The sequence below is a fragment of the Ischnura elegans genome, chromosome X (genome assembly GCF_921293095.1).
Source record: "Ischnura elegans chromosome X, ioIscEleg1.1, whole genome shotgun sequence".
Lineage (NCBI taxonomy): Eukaryota > Metazoa > Arthropoda > Insecta > Odonata > Coenagrionidae > Ischnura > Ischnura elegans.
This window is the reverse complement of record NC_060259.1, coordinates 105,982,799-106,001,535: the sequence shown is the minus strand read 5'-3', so window position 1 is coordinate 106,001,535 and position 18,737 is coordinate 105,982,799. Positions and strand designations below refer to the sequence as shown.

General features: G+C 39.1%; 1 protein-coding gene across 1 annotated transcript in view; it reads right to left on the bottom strand.

The window, feature by feature from the left end:
• LOC124171934 (serine/threonine-protein kinase atr-like) overlaps positions 1-18,737 on the bottom strand; it is a 176,967-nt gene that overhangs the window by 67,955 nt on the left and 90,275 nt on the right. Inside the window, exons 22-23 of the mRNA XM_046551370.1 lie at positions 12,731-12,891; positions 5,208-5,510 (exon numbers count right to left, since the gene is read on the bottom strand). Of these exons, the coding sequence (XP_046407326.1) occupies positions 5,208-5,510; positions 12,731-12,891 (464 nt within the window). The remainder of the gene's footprint in view (positions 1-5,207; positions 5,511-12,730; positions 12,892-18,737) is intronic.

Here is an 18,737-nt window from a genome sequence, read left to right as displayed (position 1 = left end):
TAATAGAATCTTGTTTCACCCTTCCCTCTTTCTCCCCACTGACCATTTTCCCGCATCCATCTTTTGATAAAATGAGAGGAGGTGTTTGCCGTGTGTCCTTTGTGGCTAATAATGACAGGCACTTATTTTGAATCTTCCCCAGGAGATGAAACTACCATAGGGAGGAACTCAGTGCCGTGGGATAGTGACATTGGCGCATTTCCCACGATCTGCTATTCCCCTCCATTCAGCATTCGCCTCACCCACTCTTGACGATTTCCTCTTCTCCGAAATCAAACAAAAGATCCCAGCTCGCGCAGGGATTGTATTACAAAAACCTTAGCTTCAAAAAATATCAAGTTACGCGAGAAAAATAAAAACGTGTCTCGCACCCACCCCCTTTTCTCACCCACTGACCTTTTTCTACCTACCTGCTTCGAATTTCCCCCTTTCTCGAGGTCAACTGCTGCATGAGTCATCTACTAGCCCGAAAGGTGTCTAACAATGACTTTCGGCAATTGTTATTACACCTTTATTGGATTGAAATATTAGTAATGTGCGTGTAATTTAAAAAAGAATAAGACCAAACACGACATATTTCTGACTTTATTTAAGCATTTTGCGCAGGAAAATAATTACCGGGAAGAAGAAGAAATACGACGGAGGCGTAATGCTCAAATAGGGTGGTTTCCTATTATTTTTTATTGCCTAAATCGAAATATTAATACTCCTGAAGTACGTATTTAACGCTTTTAGAGTTTTATAAGACGATATCTATTTTTCGCGATTAAATTAAAAGTGAAAATTTTCAAGCGCACGAAAACGCGACGGGTAAGTATGAATGCCGGGAAAAACTCCGCGTGACGTCGTTCTGGTTCCCGCTGCCGCAAGTGAGGTGACCTTGGGGCGAGGCTCTGAGCGCTATTACGACGCAGGATGCTAGCAGGTAGCCGAGTACCATGCTAGCTGGTAGCGCTTGGCTTAAATAAGGTTTATTAATACCTTATCAAACAGACTGTGTGATTATTAAGACATGTCTCCCTGAGCTCTGTGCCTCATGCATGCATTGGTAACCTCAGACGATGTAAAACTCTGATCCTCTCGTGTAAAAACTAAGTCCCTGTGATGTCACGTGGAGTGGCATCGCATAGGCGCCAATCTGGCCTTTTTCAAATGAGGTAAAATTGAACATTGCCATTAGTCTAAACCGGTATTTCTAGAACGAAATAATTTGTATATTATGAATACACTACTGGTGGGTAACGAATCACAATCAATACCTTTCGTTTTCTTTAATGAATGAAACTACCCTATTGTTTACATAAAATTAAAATATTCCATTAATCAGCTAAATTCCTGTTTGAATCCTTTAAAGGCAATCACAATTACTCGCCAAAATCTTGGGTTTCCTGCTGCATAGGCGACCTAGTCAAACATTTTCACATTCATCGTTTAGTATTCGAGGTATTCGAAATTCGAGGTATTCGAAATTCGAGGTATTCGAATATTCGAGCAATGATTTAATATTCGAATTCGATATTCGAATTCGAGAAATCTACTATTCGACCCATCCCTAATTTTTATGTAAGGTAGCTAAATGGTCGCAAAAGACGCTCAAATCATCATCACATTAACCCGCTTGCTCTTCTAGCTCAAGCAGGGAAGGTGATTGATAAAGCTTGCTGCGACCTATTTTTCGTAGCCCTTACTTTAAAATGTAAGAAAATGCATGGTTTAAATTACTTCCAGATGCGGGAAACAAAGTAAACTTTAGAAACGAAGCTTGAAAACGTAGACAAAAGGAAGAACCTTCACATTTTTCACATTTTCAGGAACCTCTGGCACCCCCTTGCCGCCCCTTTGGCACTTTTCGCCCCCATAGACTACAGCAATGCCCCCCAATGGGTGGTAGCGCCCACTTTGAGAACCACTGGGCTTAAGTATTATGATATTCAAGTGCTAGTGTGTATTTCAATAATTTAAATGTTTTTTTATAATTTTCAAAAATGTTTTTAAGCCAGTTTTGGGAATTTTTTAACATGACTACATTTATTTGGGAGGGGCTGCAGATTCCCACGCAAATCCACATGATGAGGATGCCGCCGGTCCTTCTGGAGTTTCAGGTATCTATCTTCATTTTTATTAAACTTGCATAAATCTCCCGCTAACAATTAAAGCAATGGCTAATATGGAATTTATTGTATTTCAAGGGTACAGCCAAAATAATGCCACCAGAGAAGCCTTAGAGAGGAAGAAATATCTTTGTTCGTCCTAACGGTTTCTTTGGAAGAAGAAACATCTGGTGTAGACTTTTCTCATGGCAAAGAAAGTGACGAGACTTACAGTGAAGCGGACAGCGATGGAGATCCCTACACACCCGCCGCAGGGACAGTGACAACTACACCTGCTGGTGAAGGTACCGCTAGTTCCTTTGGTACTCGGACCCCTCAGCCCCTGCGAAACAGAACACGAATTCCTTTCTCGGGATTCCCTAGGCTCAATGGAAGACCCACTGCGCCTGCTAGGGACTTTCCCCCATGGTTTTTTCAGAAAGTATTTATAACTTAACCCTTATACTGCCACAGGGCCGATATATCGGAAGTGGACGTGGAAGTGGATGTATTGGAAGTGACGTAGTGGCAAACATCAGACAAGGCAAGGAGAAACCAGAGGCCGTGGTTGCTTATAATAAATTCATGGGTGGAGTTGATCATTATGAACAGCTCTTTGCATATTACCTATACGTGTGAGCACAAAACTCAAAAGTGGTATAGAAAGGTTGTGATTCATATTTTACAAATTATGGTTGTCAACAGCTTCATTCTGTACAACAAGTATATTGGTGAATGGAAAAGTCTTTACGAATTTTGACTGGAACTGATTGAGTCCCTTATTCCAAGTGGCTCAAGAAATCCGTGAGAAGTTTACCATCACCAGCTGCTGCAACTCATTATGCTGCTCCAACAGAATTCACGGCCAAGGGAAAAAAATTGCAAAAAAGATGTTGGGTTTTCCACGTCAAAGGAGTGAGAAAATTGGTTGTAAATATTTGTACCGACTGGGAACGTCAACCAGGGCTTTGCCTAAGCCCTTGTTTTTATGAATACCATAAAAAAATGAAATTTTTATTTTAACTGTAATATTGTAACAAGATCATTTTTTGATATGCATTGTTTATATTTTTGGCTGTAATTTTTATGAATAAAGATTAATATCTTATAATTAACTCATAAATTGTAACCTGCTGTCCTGTTTTCCGAAAAAATGCCGCATCAACTGCCTAAAAGCTCAGCTGCAAGTATCGCCAGAAATCACCATTGTATTTTTCAAATTATTTCCTTGCTTAAAATGCTTAAATGACGTTAGAAATATGTAATGTTTGTTCTCTTTTATTAATTAAGTGCACATTAATAATATTTCAACCTAATAAAAGAATAATACCAATAGCCGAAAATTATTGTTAGACACCTTTCGAACTAATATGTGATCCATGCAGCAGTTGACCTCCAGAAACTGGGAACTTCGAAGCAGGTAGGCTGAAATACAGTGGGCGAGAATGGGAGAGGCATGAAACACGTTTCCATTGTTCTCCTGTAACTTGATATTTCCTTTCGAAGCTAAGGTCTTCATAATACGATCCCTGCAGGAGCTGTGACCTTTTGTTTGATTTCGGAGAAGAGGAAAGCATCAGAGGGGGGGGGGAAGGCTGAATGGAGGGGGATAACAGATCTTGGGAAATGCGCTAATGTTACCATCCCATTTCTCCTTATGATAGTTTAATCTCGTGGGGAAGATTCAAACATTCAAACTATGAGCCTGTCGTCATTGGCCAAAAATAACACATTGTAAACACTTCGTCTCATTTTCGTCAAACAATGGATGCGGGGAAATTTATACAACGGGACCGCGATGTCCAAACAATCAATGCGGGAATACGATACTTCGGGGAACGATAGATGCAGAAAATTACATTGTCTGTATGGAACTTTATTTGGGACCAGGAACGGGGAACGATGAATGTGGGAAAAAAAAATCAATGCGGGAACGATAGATTGGGGTTCCACTGTACTACTGAAGATATTCTGTGAATACGTTGACCAATAAAAATGGTTTAAGGTCAATGACTCAAACAGTTATCTAAAAATGCTCTAAAATTTACACTCATGCACAGATAACATTATGTCTCATGAAGTTAAGAAGACATTTCAGCTTTTAAATCTCCTGTTTATGATTTGAAGCATAATAATACAAAACCATTTCTTTGCAACCAGGAATTAACTTAAGTATAAGAGTCATGTGCTATTCCAGGTAGAAGAACCATGAGGGCTCCCCGTCCTGTTGAATGCATAAAATTAGCTATTTCACCATGAATAGCTGAATTTCTACTGCAATTTGAGCTTAATTGTACAAATTTAGAAAAGTCACCCATAGCATGGAAAGTGAGCCCAAATCCCCAAAATAAAGGATAGTTGGAAAAAGTAAAAAATTCCCCCTGAACCCAGGAAAGAAGTTTCAAATGAGTTTGCCAGTCCACGAAAGAAGAGGATACCAGGGCACCTTGCATTAACTCAATCAGAGAACATCTCCTTTGCCACAAAATTCTTACTTTAAAAATTATCAAGTTCACAAGTGCTCATTAAGACGGTAACATTTCTGATATAATTCAACCTTGATGCTGAGAATAAGAGAAAAGAGGTAGGTACACCACCTCGGAGTTCTTTAACGTCTCCGTATTCGTCTCAGCATTGGTTAGAAAGGGGCAAAGAGCAAGATACGTGGAGGAAGATAAAGAATGAATATTTATAGAGGCTATCAGTAGAATTATGATATTTTTGGGATAATCCACAAAATAACATCTATTTGGATTGCAAGTACAAAAACATCTATATCTTATTCACTTTAATGATGATTACTATCTCATGCATCGAAAAATGTACAAAATTAATAACAATTTATATTTTTCCATGAGATAATAAAATGTAATCAAACCACTGACATTGGCAGCTACACTGTTATAAGTTACAGACTGCCTATATCTGTTCCCAGCAATGGTGACTCAGACTAAATATTTACTTCTTTCAGCTAATCTGAAGCAAATTCGCTAAGAAACCAAATATGGACATATATCTGAACTATTGAATCAGTTAGGTATATCTGCAATATTTTTAGTTAACTATTGTATATGTTGGAATCAATAGTATTAATAAACACTATCAGATATTGCTCACTTTTGATTATAGCTGGTCTAGGATCTTTCAGAGCTTGGCTTCTCCCATACGTTCTATTCCACTCTCGCACCCATTTGGCCAAATAATCAAGCAATGAGAAAACTGTGTTTAAGCACATCACCCGCATCTCTTTTGGAGAGTCCTCTCGAATATTCATCTTCGTGCAGCTCCTTAATTTTATTGGCTTAAAACTGTTCTGAGGAGTTGATTCTTTTGAATCACCACTGGGGGAGGACATGACAGCCAAAATTTCTTCGATTAACTTCCAGGACTGCTCTTCATTAGCTTTAATTACGGCATTCACTGCAACAAACATAAATAAATATTATCAAAATATTACCTTAAATACCAACATAACTCTCCTAAGAACCTTTATTTTATAGTGGCCACAAAATCAAAATATCAATGAATTGAACAACTTTTCACAAAAATTCCAGAAAAATACTACACATGGTACATTAAGTCTCTCTCATTGAAGTAATATCTTGGCTCCCTACTAAGGCATCAGCTACTATTGAATCTTTATCCTACAATATGCATGAAAATAGTGGCTGTGAGCCACCCATGCATTATGCTCCATCCTAAATCATTGCAAATTTATTTTGCACAGCCATAAGCCTTCCCATTCAACTTAAGCCCAACAGGAACATCAACAAAAATTGGCATTCAGTTCAGAAACAAGCCAAGAACAGTTTAGTCAAGTTGGAGTAAACATTTCCAAGATTAGTGTTCAATGACTGGCCTGCTGAAAACAAGAAGACAACAATGCACTCACCCATCAGCATTACTCACAATTTAAGCATAACTTGAGCAAGAACTTCATCAAAGTAATTTAATCCTGAGCATATTTGTAAATATTAGATGAATTTTAAGAAAAGTAAATTACTTCAAGATAAGTGTTTCTTTGCAAGTTCTTCAAAATTATGAATAAATTCCATTTTTGAGCTGCAAATTGACAAAAGAAAATTTTACACTCTAAGTTCTAACCCTGGACAAAGCAGCATAAAAGAAAAGCCTTAACTCAGTCAACAAATATCAGAGAAAAGCATAGGTTGGAGCCTTCAATACATTACTGTATATTTGAGGAATAAGAAAAGGAAGTTTCTTAGCCACTTTTAGATGTCCATTTCATCATCTGATGAATTGTGCCTAGTTTGTGTGCTTTCTTGGCGGCAAATCTACAATTTCTTCAGCCTAGTTAAAAGCTTTGACTGGTTTCTACACACCAGTGCTGGGATAATAGTAACAGCTACAATCAGCAGCATGCACAGCAACCCTGTCCATTTCTGTCATAATAATGCCTGTTAGCTGACCATTTGAAGCCCAATGGAGATTTAGTGAACAGAGTACAAACAGCCTACAGACAATCTCAGGCCTCGCACAAATGGGAACAACTTGAGAACAGCCTTCCAACAGTTTGTATTCTGTTTGCAGCTTGTTCCTTAACAGGCAGACAACAAGCATTTTGGTAACAGTCGTGAACAAACTCTTAAAAGGCAGGGACTGGTTGGCTGTGCACTTCTCCCAGCCAGTGGCAGATTTAGAGGGGGATCACAGGGGTCCTTACCTCCTTCAAAATTTTATCAAAAATTTTCAATTTTTAATAGTTAAATCATTTTTTTGCTATTCCTTTTTCTCCATAGTTATTTTAAACCTCTTACACATATAAACAATTTCATTGGTTGTTACAAATAAAAATGAAATTTGTTGAAATTATTGACTTCTAGATAGTGGTAACGTTATTTTAATATCAAACACAAATACAATGAGAACTTCTTGTTCACACGAAACAGAATTGACTTCAACTGAGCACATGGTGTGAATCGCACAGCATGCTACAACCAACCATCGATATATCGATAGTGTCTAAGCAAACTATCGAATGTAGTTAATTTGCTTTTCAATACTTCCTCTCAAACTAACTACACACAAGTTAAATTTATTGCATCAACTAGACCCAGCATTTCACACAAAGTCTTAAATCGTGGCCCTGCCAATGGCTTAGTGAGAATGTCAGCCACTTGTTTCAAACCCTCGACATGTTCAATGTTCAATGTTCCATCACTGCACTTTTCCCGTACAAAATGGTATTTAACATCTATATGTTTTGATCTCTTATGAAACTCTGGGTTATTTGTAAGTTTTACAGCGCTCATATTATCAACTAGTAACTTTGGTGAGTCTTTTAAACATGTCACTTCAGAAAATAATCTTTTCGACCATACCAGTTCTTTAGCTGCTTCACTTGCTGCCACATACTCAGCCTCAGTGGTGGATAATACAACACTTCTTTGCTTTTGACTAAACCAAGAAATGGCACCCCCTGAGTACATACAAACCACCCCAGTCCGTGAATGTCTAGTTTTTATATCACCAGCATAGTCTGCATCACTGAATCCATGCAACACTTGCTCTGGGGAATCAACTTTATACAACAATCCATAGTCAGCTGTGCCACGCAAATACCTGAATAATCTTTTCACATTTTTCCAGTCTTTGTTTGAGGGGCTCTCAAGGGATTGGGAGACAATACTCACGGCATAGGCTATATCAGGGCGTGTAGCCACCATTAGGAACATAAGGCTCCCTACAGCCTCACGATATGGTATACTGGCATCCAAGGGTTGATCCTCAGTGCCATCGTCACCACCAGAGGCACCAGGTTCGGCGGGTGTCGAGACAGCATTTGCATCAGCAAACCAGAACCGCTCCAGAACCTTCTTCGTGTATGAACCTTGGCTCACAAAAATTGAACCATTGCTTAGCTGCTGAATTCCCATCCCAAGGAAAGAACTAAGAGGGCCCATAGTGATTTTAAACTCCATCTTTAGATGCTCTAAAAACTCACTCATTTCCCCTTCATCTGTTCCAGCAATCAACCCATCATCCACATAGATTACAATTAACAGTTTTTTGTCCATCCTATTCCTCACAAATAGGCAATGGTCAGCAGAGCTCCTCTTCATCCCCTGTTTTGCTAAAAATGCAACTAGTCTGTTATTCCAGCAGCGAGGTGCCTGTTTCAGTCCATATATGCTTCGATTTAAGCGACAAACTCGGTTTGTACCATCCTCATACCCCTGTGGTTGCTGCATGTACACTTCTTCTTTAAGTTTTCCATAAAGAAAAGCTGTTTTCACATCAAATTGTTGAAGCTTCAATCTTTCCTCAGCAGCCACACTAAAAACCGATCTTACAGTCTCGAATCTTGCCACTGGACTAAAAGTTTCTTCGTAGTCAATACCTAGGCGTTGAGTACAACCTTTCGCTACCAAACGTGCTTTGTAGCACTGGACTGCCCCATTGGCTGGATGGGTTTTCACACGAAAAACCCACCGATTATTTATGACCTTTTTTCCATTTGGTAAATCAACTAGAGTCCACACTTCATTCTCTTTCAAGGAGTTCATCTCATCTTCCATGGCACTCTTCCACAAGTCTCCATCTTCTGAATTTATCGCTTCACTAAAAGATGATGGAGATGTTGACTCTGCTGCCATGACATAATCCTTCAGATATGCAGGCTGCTTTACTTGCCTTTTGGGACGCAGCTGGGGCATCTCTTCATCTTCAGATGGTTCTTCCTCTACTTCTGAGTCGTCCACGGATTCAAGATCTCCTACCTCCTGATTATTGTGTGGTTCAGTATTATTCTCATCCACATTTCTCTTCTCAGGATGATTACTGATTCTAAACTCTGACTTATTGGGCAAAACTTCTAGTGGTTTAAACAAAACATCTCGGCTCATTATTACTCTTTTTGAGTTTGGCAGCCAGCACCTATATCCATCCCTTTCATCGCAGTATCCTACAAATCTGGCATATGTTGATTTCTTGTCCCACTTCCTCCGGCGTTGCTTAGGAACATGTACATAGCATTCTGCACCAAACACTTTCAAGTGCTCTACATTAACAGGACCTTTTTTCAGCCATACTTCCAGAGGGGATTTTCCATATACCTTTGACGGACCCGTACGATTCAAGACAAAGCATGCTGTATTCACAGCTTCCGCCCATAGTCCTTTAGGAAGATTTTGTGCATGCAACATAGATCTTGCACTCTCCACTAAAGTTCTATTTTCACGTTCTGCCACTCCATTCTGTTCTGGAGTGTAGGTCATGGACATCCATATCTTAATACCTTTCTTTTGAAGGATTCTTCTAACATGCGCATTGTTCAATTCAAGCCCACCATCACTCATAAAAGTATTTATCTTGTTACCTTCATTGTCCGCCTCATTCAAAAATATTTCAAGGTAATGAGGAACCATATCTTTTGTCTTCAAAAAGAATACTCGGCGGTAACTGGAAAAATCATCCTTCAGCAGTAAGAAGTACCTACTTCCTCCAAACGATGAGGTCTCCATCGGCCCACAGAGATCAGCGTGGATGATCTCACCAACGGTATCAGGTCTGCAGTCTCGAGTTTTGTAACTATCACGGTGCTGCTTTCCCATCACACATCCAACGCAGAAATCTTCTTCTGCTTGAACTTCAATACCCCTACTTTTCAGTACCTTCTTCACGTGCTGTTTACTTTGATGACAGAGCCTTTCATGCCATAATTGAAGACTAGCATCGACTGCTGTAACGTTGACTTCAGTAGAGTCCTTTGGACGTTGGACAGTCATTTTTAATTCGTACAACCCAGTCTCCGTCTTCACTCCCACAAGTTTCACTAGCCCATTTCTTTTGAAGATGCACTTTCTCGCATATTTAGAGGGGGATCACAGGGGTCCTTACCTCCTTCAAAATTTTATCAAAAATTTTCAATTTTTAATAGTTAAATCATTTTTTTGCTATTCCTTTTTCTCCATAGTTATTTTAAACCTCTTATACATATAAACAATTTCATTGGTTGTTACAAATAAAAATGAAATTTTAAGCTCCAAAATGCGTAAAAAATGGGTATTTAAAAAAAGTTGACACTGGAGAATGCCCCTTCCTTCCCAGATAATGAACCTCCCAAATTTGAATCTGAATCTACCCCTGCTCTCAACTGGGAACAAACAGACAACAGTGCACAGGCAGGGGCAGGTTGGTTGTGCACTTCACCAAACAAGAAACAAACAGACAACAATGAATAGGCACTCAACAGGCAGACAGAGTTGGTGGCATGTTCCAACGCACAAGGAAAGAACAGACAACAGTGAACTGACATTTAACACCCTATTGATTTCTGTAACAATAATCCCTGTTCACTGCCTCTTTGAAGCTTGTTAGAGATTTAGTGAACAGCATTCATACAGCCTATGAAAAATCTCAATTTAATTGAGTATGAGGAAGTTTAATTGAATCCAAAGATAATATTATGTATCTGCTTAAACAGAAATTATACCTACTTGAATTCATTATCATGATTATCACCAACTACAGATGATGGCTAATGTAGTGAGCACGCAAATTAAAGCAGCTATCACAGCTTCTGCATGTTAAAAACTTTACTAGGCCAAGCTGGTTGATCGTCCATTTCACAGTACAGGGTACGAACAGAAAACAGTGATCAGGTTCTAAGCAGGCAGGGAAAGATAGTGGGCATGGATCTGCCACCTACCAATGGAAGATAGCAAACACAAACAAAAACAACGATACAGTTATCTGTACATGTTTACCTGCACATGGTCGACGGTATTGTGGTTAAGCTGTTGGTTGTGGATAAAACATTAGTTGAGCATTATTTAAAACGTGCTTTTTCCCCACAGCATTGAATTTAGTCATTTGTGCATCCATTCAGCGGTAGTGAAAGTCTTAATGTGATATTTGTTCTTTAGTGTGTTCATTTAATAATTTATCATGCATCTTCAGTATCTGAGTGATGACTAATATTTGTATTTAACATGTATTATGTGTACATATGTCACCTCCTTTTGCATGTAGCATCCTTTTGATGTATGCATCCATTTTACGTAACATCCTTTTGCCCGGCTCTCTCTCCCAAGAGGGCATGGGAAGCCTGTCGGAAAAGACAGTGCAAGGAAATGGAAAATTTTCAGAAGGAAGGAGAGGGAGGCACACTGCATATGTCCTCCAGAGGTCAATAATTGACAAGATGGATATGTTTAATGCTCTGTCTTGGGCAACCTTATGGTTGGCGGGTCGATTGTCTGGATATTTCTGCGTACACCTCAGTGAGATTTGACCACCTTATGACCTCACGAGGTTAAAAATATAACAAAATGATTTCGTGTACTCTATCACTCACTTGGTCACCCTTTAAACCCTTAGTTGGGAATGCTAGTTTCACATTTTAGTTAACATTTTTTGGCTTTAATGGTAAAAACATCGTAACCCTTTACTTGAACATTATCAATGGAGGTCAAATGAATGAAAAGCAGCATAAATGGGCATTGCCATTTGCATGGAAATCTTTAAAACCAATGGGATTATAACATAGTTATCACAACAGTCTTCTGTGGCATTTGACCTCCTTACAACTTTCTGTGAAGAGAGAAGGTAGTGGAAGAATGTGGACACAGAGCCATGCAAGAGGATGCTTAGGGATATTAATTTTCAACTACGGTGTGAAACTAAGACAGCAAGGGAGGCTTCACGGTAAAGACAGTGGATATGTGTGCTACGCCACTCACTAGGTCACCCTTCAAAACCTTCGGTTGGAGACATTAATTTTCCCTGATATTTCAAAACATACCTCTGACCCCCATTATGACCCTCGGAGGTAAAAAAAATCAACAATATGGATCTATGAACTGCAAAACTGACTTCGGCACACTTAAAAAACCTATGGTTGGACACATTGGTTGTCATGATGGCCCAACGTTTAACTCTATGACCTTTGACCCCCATTATGACCTTCAGAGGTCCAAAAAGCAACAATACGGATCTTTGAAAACCAAAACCCACTTTGGCACCCATTAAAACCCATGGTTCGACATGTTGATTGTCACGACGGCCCGACGTTTACCTATATGACCTTTGACCTCCATATTAACCTTGGAGGTCAATTGGTGGATTATACATGTATTAAAACAATATCAATGACTTAGGCACCCTTTATAACCCATGGATCGACACCTTTGTTAGTATGCCTTTCTTTTTGCCACCCTTTATGACCTTGACTGTGACCTTACTGGATCAATGGTTCAATTTTGGTATATAAAAAAGATATTTTCGGATTTCTCACGTCCAAAAACTAAAAAATTGACGTCTTGGTCAATGAAATTCAGACTTTTTTATCTCGATTTTTCACATTGAAACTCCATTAGGCGAATTCATATTTTTGGTTTGGACCCAAATTGTGAGGTCAAAGGTCAAAATTGTAAAATTTTGCTTATACTCAACAAAACCTAGGACCTTTCCCCATAAGTATACCAACGTTCATGACTATTGCTCAATGCGAAATTACAAAAACTAGAGGTCAAAAATGGCAATGACCTGTGGGACAGTCTGTAGGTATATTCTAAAGAGTGTTAGCACAACAGAAGTACTTCTGGAAATTCACAAACAATTCACAAGTAAGAAACATTGAGGACTATGTAATTACAATCACATGGCTGAGAACTTACAAAATATGTGTGGCAGTAAGAAGATGAGAACGTTCATGTCACTTCTCAGGCAAGCTCTACATGCAGATAACACTTTCAGCTTGAATTCATCATCTTCAATAGTGAGCATGTAGCAAACCCAGCGATGAGCCCAATTTTGAAAGGAAGTCCCAGCATTTGACCTAGAGTAATGAATAAATAAAATAAAGCAACATTAAACAAAATGCGCCGTGAAAAGACACATCTGCCACAATGAAATTTACTACGAAATACTTCACTTCTTGCAAACAATCGGTGCATGAAAACATTTTAGAAGAGTTGAATCAAATCGAACTAGGTGGGTAAAACATCGATCAATTTCATGACAACTACCATTACCACGAGATACGAATGATAACTATATATAAAGTCGAATTCGCGCAAAGCTGTAACGTGGACTAACAAGAAATCTAATGATAAAACGGAAAAAAGTGAAATCGCCCGAGATAACTAAAATCGATTATTAAAACGCGCAATATTAACGCTACTCGCTAAAAACTCGTTAAATGCACAAAATGCAAAAATTCTTCTGTTTTATTTCATATTTCACTTAATTTGCACTTCCAATGATGATTCAAGGACAACGACTTGGCTTACCTCCTTTCGCGCAGGAACCGCATTCGCGCAACATCTCGCGAGTAAGTTCCACCTTTACCAGAACAAATATTTCCCTCGCGTTAAAAATCACTCATTCGAAATAAATACTAAGCCGTAGGAAATATTAAACAAGGAAATTTCAAATTCGTGGAAGCAATCTTTAGCGCCGGGCACGTGTCACTTCTCCGCGGGACACAATTCCGAGTGTAGATCCCGAGGATTCGCGGGGTGCGTGTACAATGTAGCAATTTTGCTGGCTGACGACCGCAAGCAGCGACATGAGGTGATGTGAGAGGGGAGGGGGGAAGGACGAAGACAGGCGGCTGGAGGGGGGTTAACATTATCCGCGGTTGGATCGCTTGATGATTGGCGCTTCATTGAACACACGTGGGCAAAAAAATCATTCCCATGAACACGCTGTTAAAGGTACATACATTGTTTCTGCTTGCCTGCCTCTTTCACTACCGTCATAGACCGACTGGAAGCAACTACGTAATAAACACCAGATGATCGCATTGTATTCACTAGCTACCTACTTCCCTTCCTTGTTAGCCTAAACATTGTAGACTTTCGAGCGGAAGAAATGCTATCACGCAGAAACTTGGCACAAACGTAGTAATTAATGTGAGGGACAACATAACTGAAGTCTGTCTTCATCTTTTTTACGTCACTCGAAGTTAAAACTTAACTAAGTTAGGACTAGAAGTTGACATTAGAACAGGCCTGGTAACAACATAATAAAGTGCATATATCAGGTGCATGAAATCACACTCGCATTTCTTCTCTCTAAACCACACCTCAACATTGGTAACCCCAATCTCTCTTTAGATTGCTAATGTAGCATGATTTATAATGGTCTAAAAATAGTAATCCAACTCACTATGATAACTCAATGCTTGCAATGCTACACAGGCATTGAATTACCAAAGTAAAGATACCTAATGTGGATAATATGAACCTGTTAATGCCTAGCAGTAGTGAAACACAAAACATACCTTTATTGCAATGCATCATAATTTATTTTTACATATCGACGTCACCCAGATACTGTAAGCCCTTAGTTATCCCCGTTCTCACACAGTACCCTTCTTTTGTTACGTTCGTACCCTTCGTGGGCTCCTAACACACACACTCATCAAGAGTCAAAAAGTGGAAGGTATCCTGAACCCTATAAAGAAAGATGAAAAGGAAGAGTGGCCCCGCACTCAAATAGGAAGGGGGTGGGAGTGGGTGCTTGCCTAGGGGAAATTTCAAAGATGCCTGGCAGTAAAATGCAACCATGCGACTGGAGTCACTTCGACAAGAAGCAGCCTAATCCTTTGAAAGCCCAAATTCTAAATTCTTTCAGTCTCACATATCTCACTCACACTCGGGACACTTTGTAGGTCTGCTTGCAAAACCAAAATTACTTACAGATACTGCTAACAAAGTAACAAGTATTACTTCAGAGAGATGACTGGGACAGATGGTAGCGGCCTTTCCCTGAAAAAGATCTACCAGCATCAAGAATTTTCTTGAAGGATTAAACAGCCACCAGCTTCATTGTACTCAAAGGTTTTTGGCTAATTTAGTGAAAACTGTAATGACATCTCTCTCACAATTCTAACATAAGCAAATATTTCCTTGAACTTACTGCTTCTCTACTACGATACATTGAGCATTCCCAACTAGTAAGATATAAGGGAATAAGATATACATTGAAAATGCCAGGAGACAAAAGAAGATTTCAAGTAGACTATTTTAGTGAAGCAGAGGTTTAGGATCCAGATAAATGACTGTAAAAGCTACAAAGGGGCAGGTATCGACACCAATGAGAACCCAAGGGGGATTCTTAGAAGGTTACAACCTCCGGAGCCGGAATCCAGTACCACAACTGATACGCCCACGCTCCTAGGGAGGGGAATGGAAGGGAAGGAAAAGGGATTGAGACACCACCGCGATAAGGAGCCCGACGACGCCTCCGGGGTAAGGATAGGGATGGAAGGGAGGGATAAGGAATACCCTCGTTGCTATGAAAGCGACCAGGGCCCACCACTAGCAAAACCATGATTTAATGTTTCAACTGAAAGGAAAAAATTTCCTTTGAGGTAGGAAATTCCTACAATTTTTCGTAGATAAGGTAGGTATTGACAGCGATCGTTATCTAGTGCCTAATCTAATGCCTTCCGAAATTCAAGACATTAGCAAAGAATGCAAGGCAATTAGAGAAACTAAAGGAGCCAAAAATCAACAGGCCTATTTAGAAGAAGTGGAAAGCAAGATAGGACTAGATCAGACTAAGAAATCAGTGGAGAATAGCTGAACAAATACCAAAAAAGGGCTTCAAGAGGCCACTAGAGAAGCTCTAGGGAGAAGAAAATGTGTTAAGAAAAAGCCATGGATCACGAATGAAGTCCTAGACCTCATTGAAGAACAGAGAAAGTATATGAATGGGAATACTGAGGAAGGACAAGTTTGCTACAAGGGAATAAAGAATGAGATTTGCCGCAAAGCAAGGAAAGCCAGAGAAGCATGGATGAGGAACATATTTGATGACGTGCAAAATAACCTGGTACAAGGGAAATTGGAAGCGGGCTATAGAATAATGAAGAACTATTTCAAGGAACATAGCGCAAGATGTAATACCATAATGGACAAGTATGGAAATATTCTAATTGAAAACAAAGACAAAGCCGAGAGATGGAAGGCATACCTTAAGGAATTATACAATGGCAGCAAACTGAGCTAAAAAATTATCGAAGAGGAAAGTGAAGTAGAAAAGGATGACATGGGAGTGAGCATCTGAGAAGATCAGAATTCGACACGGCCATAAGAGATTTGCAAAAGAATAAGGCCTCAGGAATAAACAACATTCCAGCAGAGCTAATCAAAAATGCAGGAGAGAAGGTATTAACTGTATAAAACTATTTGCAATATATACTCAAAAGGAGATTTACCTAGTGACTTTGAGTGGAACATAATCATTAGCATAACCAAAAAGAAGAGAGCAGAGAAGTGCGAAGACAATAGGACCATAAGCCTGACGACACATGCGTTGAAGATTCTGACAAGAATCATTTACAGGAGAATAGAATAGCAGAAGAATTCCTGGATAAAGAACAATTCGGATTCAGGAAAAGCAAGGGCACAAGAGAAGCAATTTTGTCCCATTAGGCTGCTCATAGAGAAAAGAATGGAGAAGAAAAACAGACTTCCATAGCATTTGTCAATTTAGAGAAGGCATTTGATAACATGGAATGGAATTCAAAGCTTAGTATTCTGAAAGAAATTGGATTGCTCCACAATGATGGTGGAATTGTTCATACTTAGTATAAAAACCAAGTAGCCGTGTTGAAATGTGGACCCAACCGAGCAGTAGCAAGAATAGGAAAAGGGGTGAGACAAGGGTGTGCACTTCCCCCATAATTTTTAATGTTTACATGAAGAAATCCATCAATCAAATCAATGAGAAAGCTTTGGGTGTCAATATCCACAGAGAAAAAATTAGTATGCTCAGATTTGCTGACGACATAGCACTCGTATTTGAGATAGAGAATGATTTGAAGAAGACTATCAAATATGGAAAGGTCAATGGCCAGCTAACGGCTGAAAAAAAACAAAAAGAAGTCTAAGATATTAGTATGCAGAAATGAGAGGAAGCTTAGAAAAACATTTAACAAGGAAAGCATAGGCTTGATGAGGTGAAAGACTTTCCTCAACTGGGAAGCCGAATTACCAATGATTGACAAAGCAAGAAAGAAATAGTCAGTAGAATAGCGCAGGTGAAGAGGGCTTTCTACAAAAAAAAAAGAATCTTATTACAGCTGAGAATACAAGCAAAGAAACTATCAGATGATACATATGGGGAATGTTTCTCTATGGAAGCGAGGCTTGGACGTTGACAGCAGCAGATAAGTCAAGAGTGGAACCACTCCAAATGTGGTGCTACCGAAGAATGATGAAAATAAAATGGATTGACCATGTAAGTAATGAGGTAGTGCTAAGAAGAGTGGGAGAAGAGAGAAGTCTCCTAAAATCCTTAATCAGAAGACGGGACAACTTAGTTGGCCATATTTTGAGACATGACGGCCTGATGAAGACAATCGCACAAGGACTGGTGGAAGGGATGAAGGGCAAGGGGCAGCCCCAAATGAGTTACAAAGGACAGGTTATAAAGGATGTAGAAGAGAATAAATATGAAAAGGTTAGCGGATAGGAGAGAGGAATGGAAAGCTGCGTCAAACCAATCATAGGATTGTTGACTTATGATGATAAAGATATCCAAGAGATGTTGTAATATGAATCTCCGCATCCACTGTTGGTTTGTTGTGTTGTTCGTTTGTTGGGTCCTATGGATATTTGACAGGTATCCATGCAATGTTAATTGGATTATCATGGATAAGGCATGGATGTCATTTTTAACACTGATAATGTTGTCTGGATGTTGTTGAAATAATGATCACTGCTTGGGACTTATTCATGAAAAATATAATAAGGCCTCCAAAGATATTGCCTACGACATAGATTATAAAATAGTAAATCTGTTTAAGAATTGAAAGAAAAAAATTCAGGGATGTAGTAAAAGTTGTGAATATATATTTGCTTCACCCTAATTTCTTGGCTGAGCACATGAATGTTAACACACATCCTCTGAAAATAGTATGTGCTCAAGAAGCAACATTTCATGCATAAATTATATAAATGAAATCGCTATATCACCTTAGTAACTGAGCCATCCATATGAATGCAATTTATTCAACTCATTACCATGATGTTTTAATACATATCATTCTTTCGACGCAAACTCGTTGACATCATAATTTGAAGAAACTAGCATCCTTTGGAGGACAATTTGGTTCATATTTCTGCTATATTAACTTCTTCGTGGAAATATTAATATTATGACGCACATTACAAATCGATCTTAAATGAAAGCATTGTAATGACAGAGTTAGAAAACAGACTTGATGAATCTCTTACCTTAGGGCTGCTGAGTTTTAAGAGGTTTAAGGGATCAAGAGCTCCATTCACTCCCTGTTTATGTGAGATTGTGTTTTGGGGGGGGGGGGGGTAGATGGCTTCCCCCTAGCTTACCCTGTCCATGCACTGCTGGCTTCATGGCAGGGTGAGGTTAACGGAGCATAATCTTCAAGGAAATAACTTCTTACTCTTTAGCATGCAATTTGTATTCTAACCAGAAGACAATACAATGGTGTTATGGCAGAAACTACATCGTGGCTAGAGAGAAAAACACCTATTCATCAGGGATAATAACTGATTGCACAGTCATGATTTCCATGAGGATTGGAGGTATAAAGAAAAAAGTGGATAGGGCTGCATGTTTTCTTGAAGCTCTGAATCATTCATACATATGTGGAACATATTTTCTCCTTGTTGGTATGGTTGTAAGAGT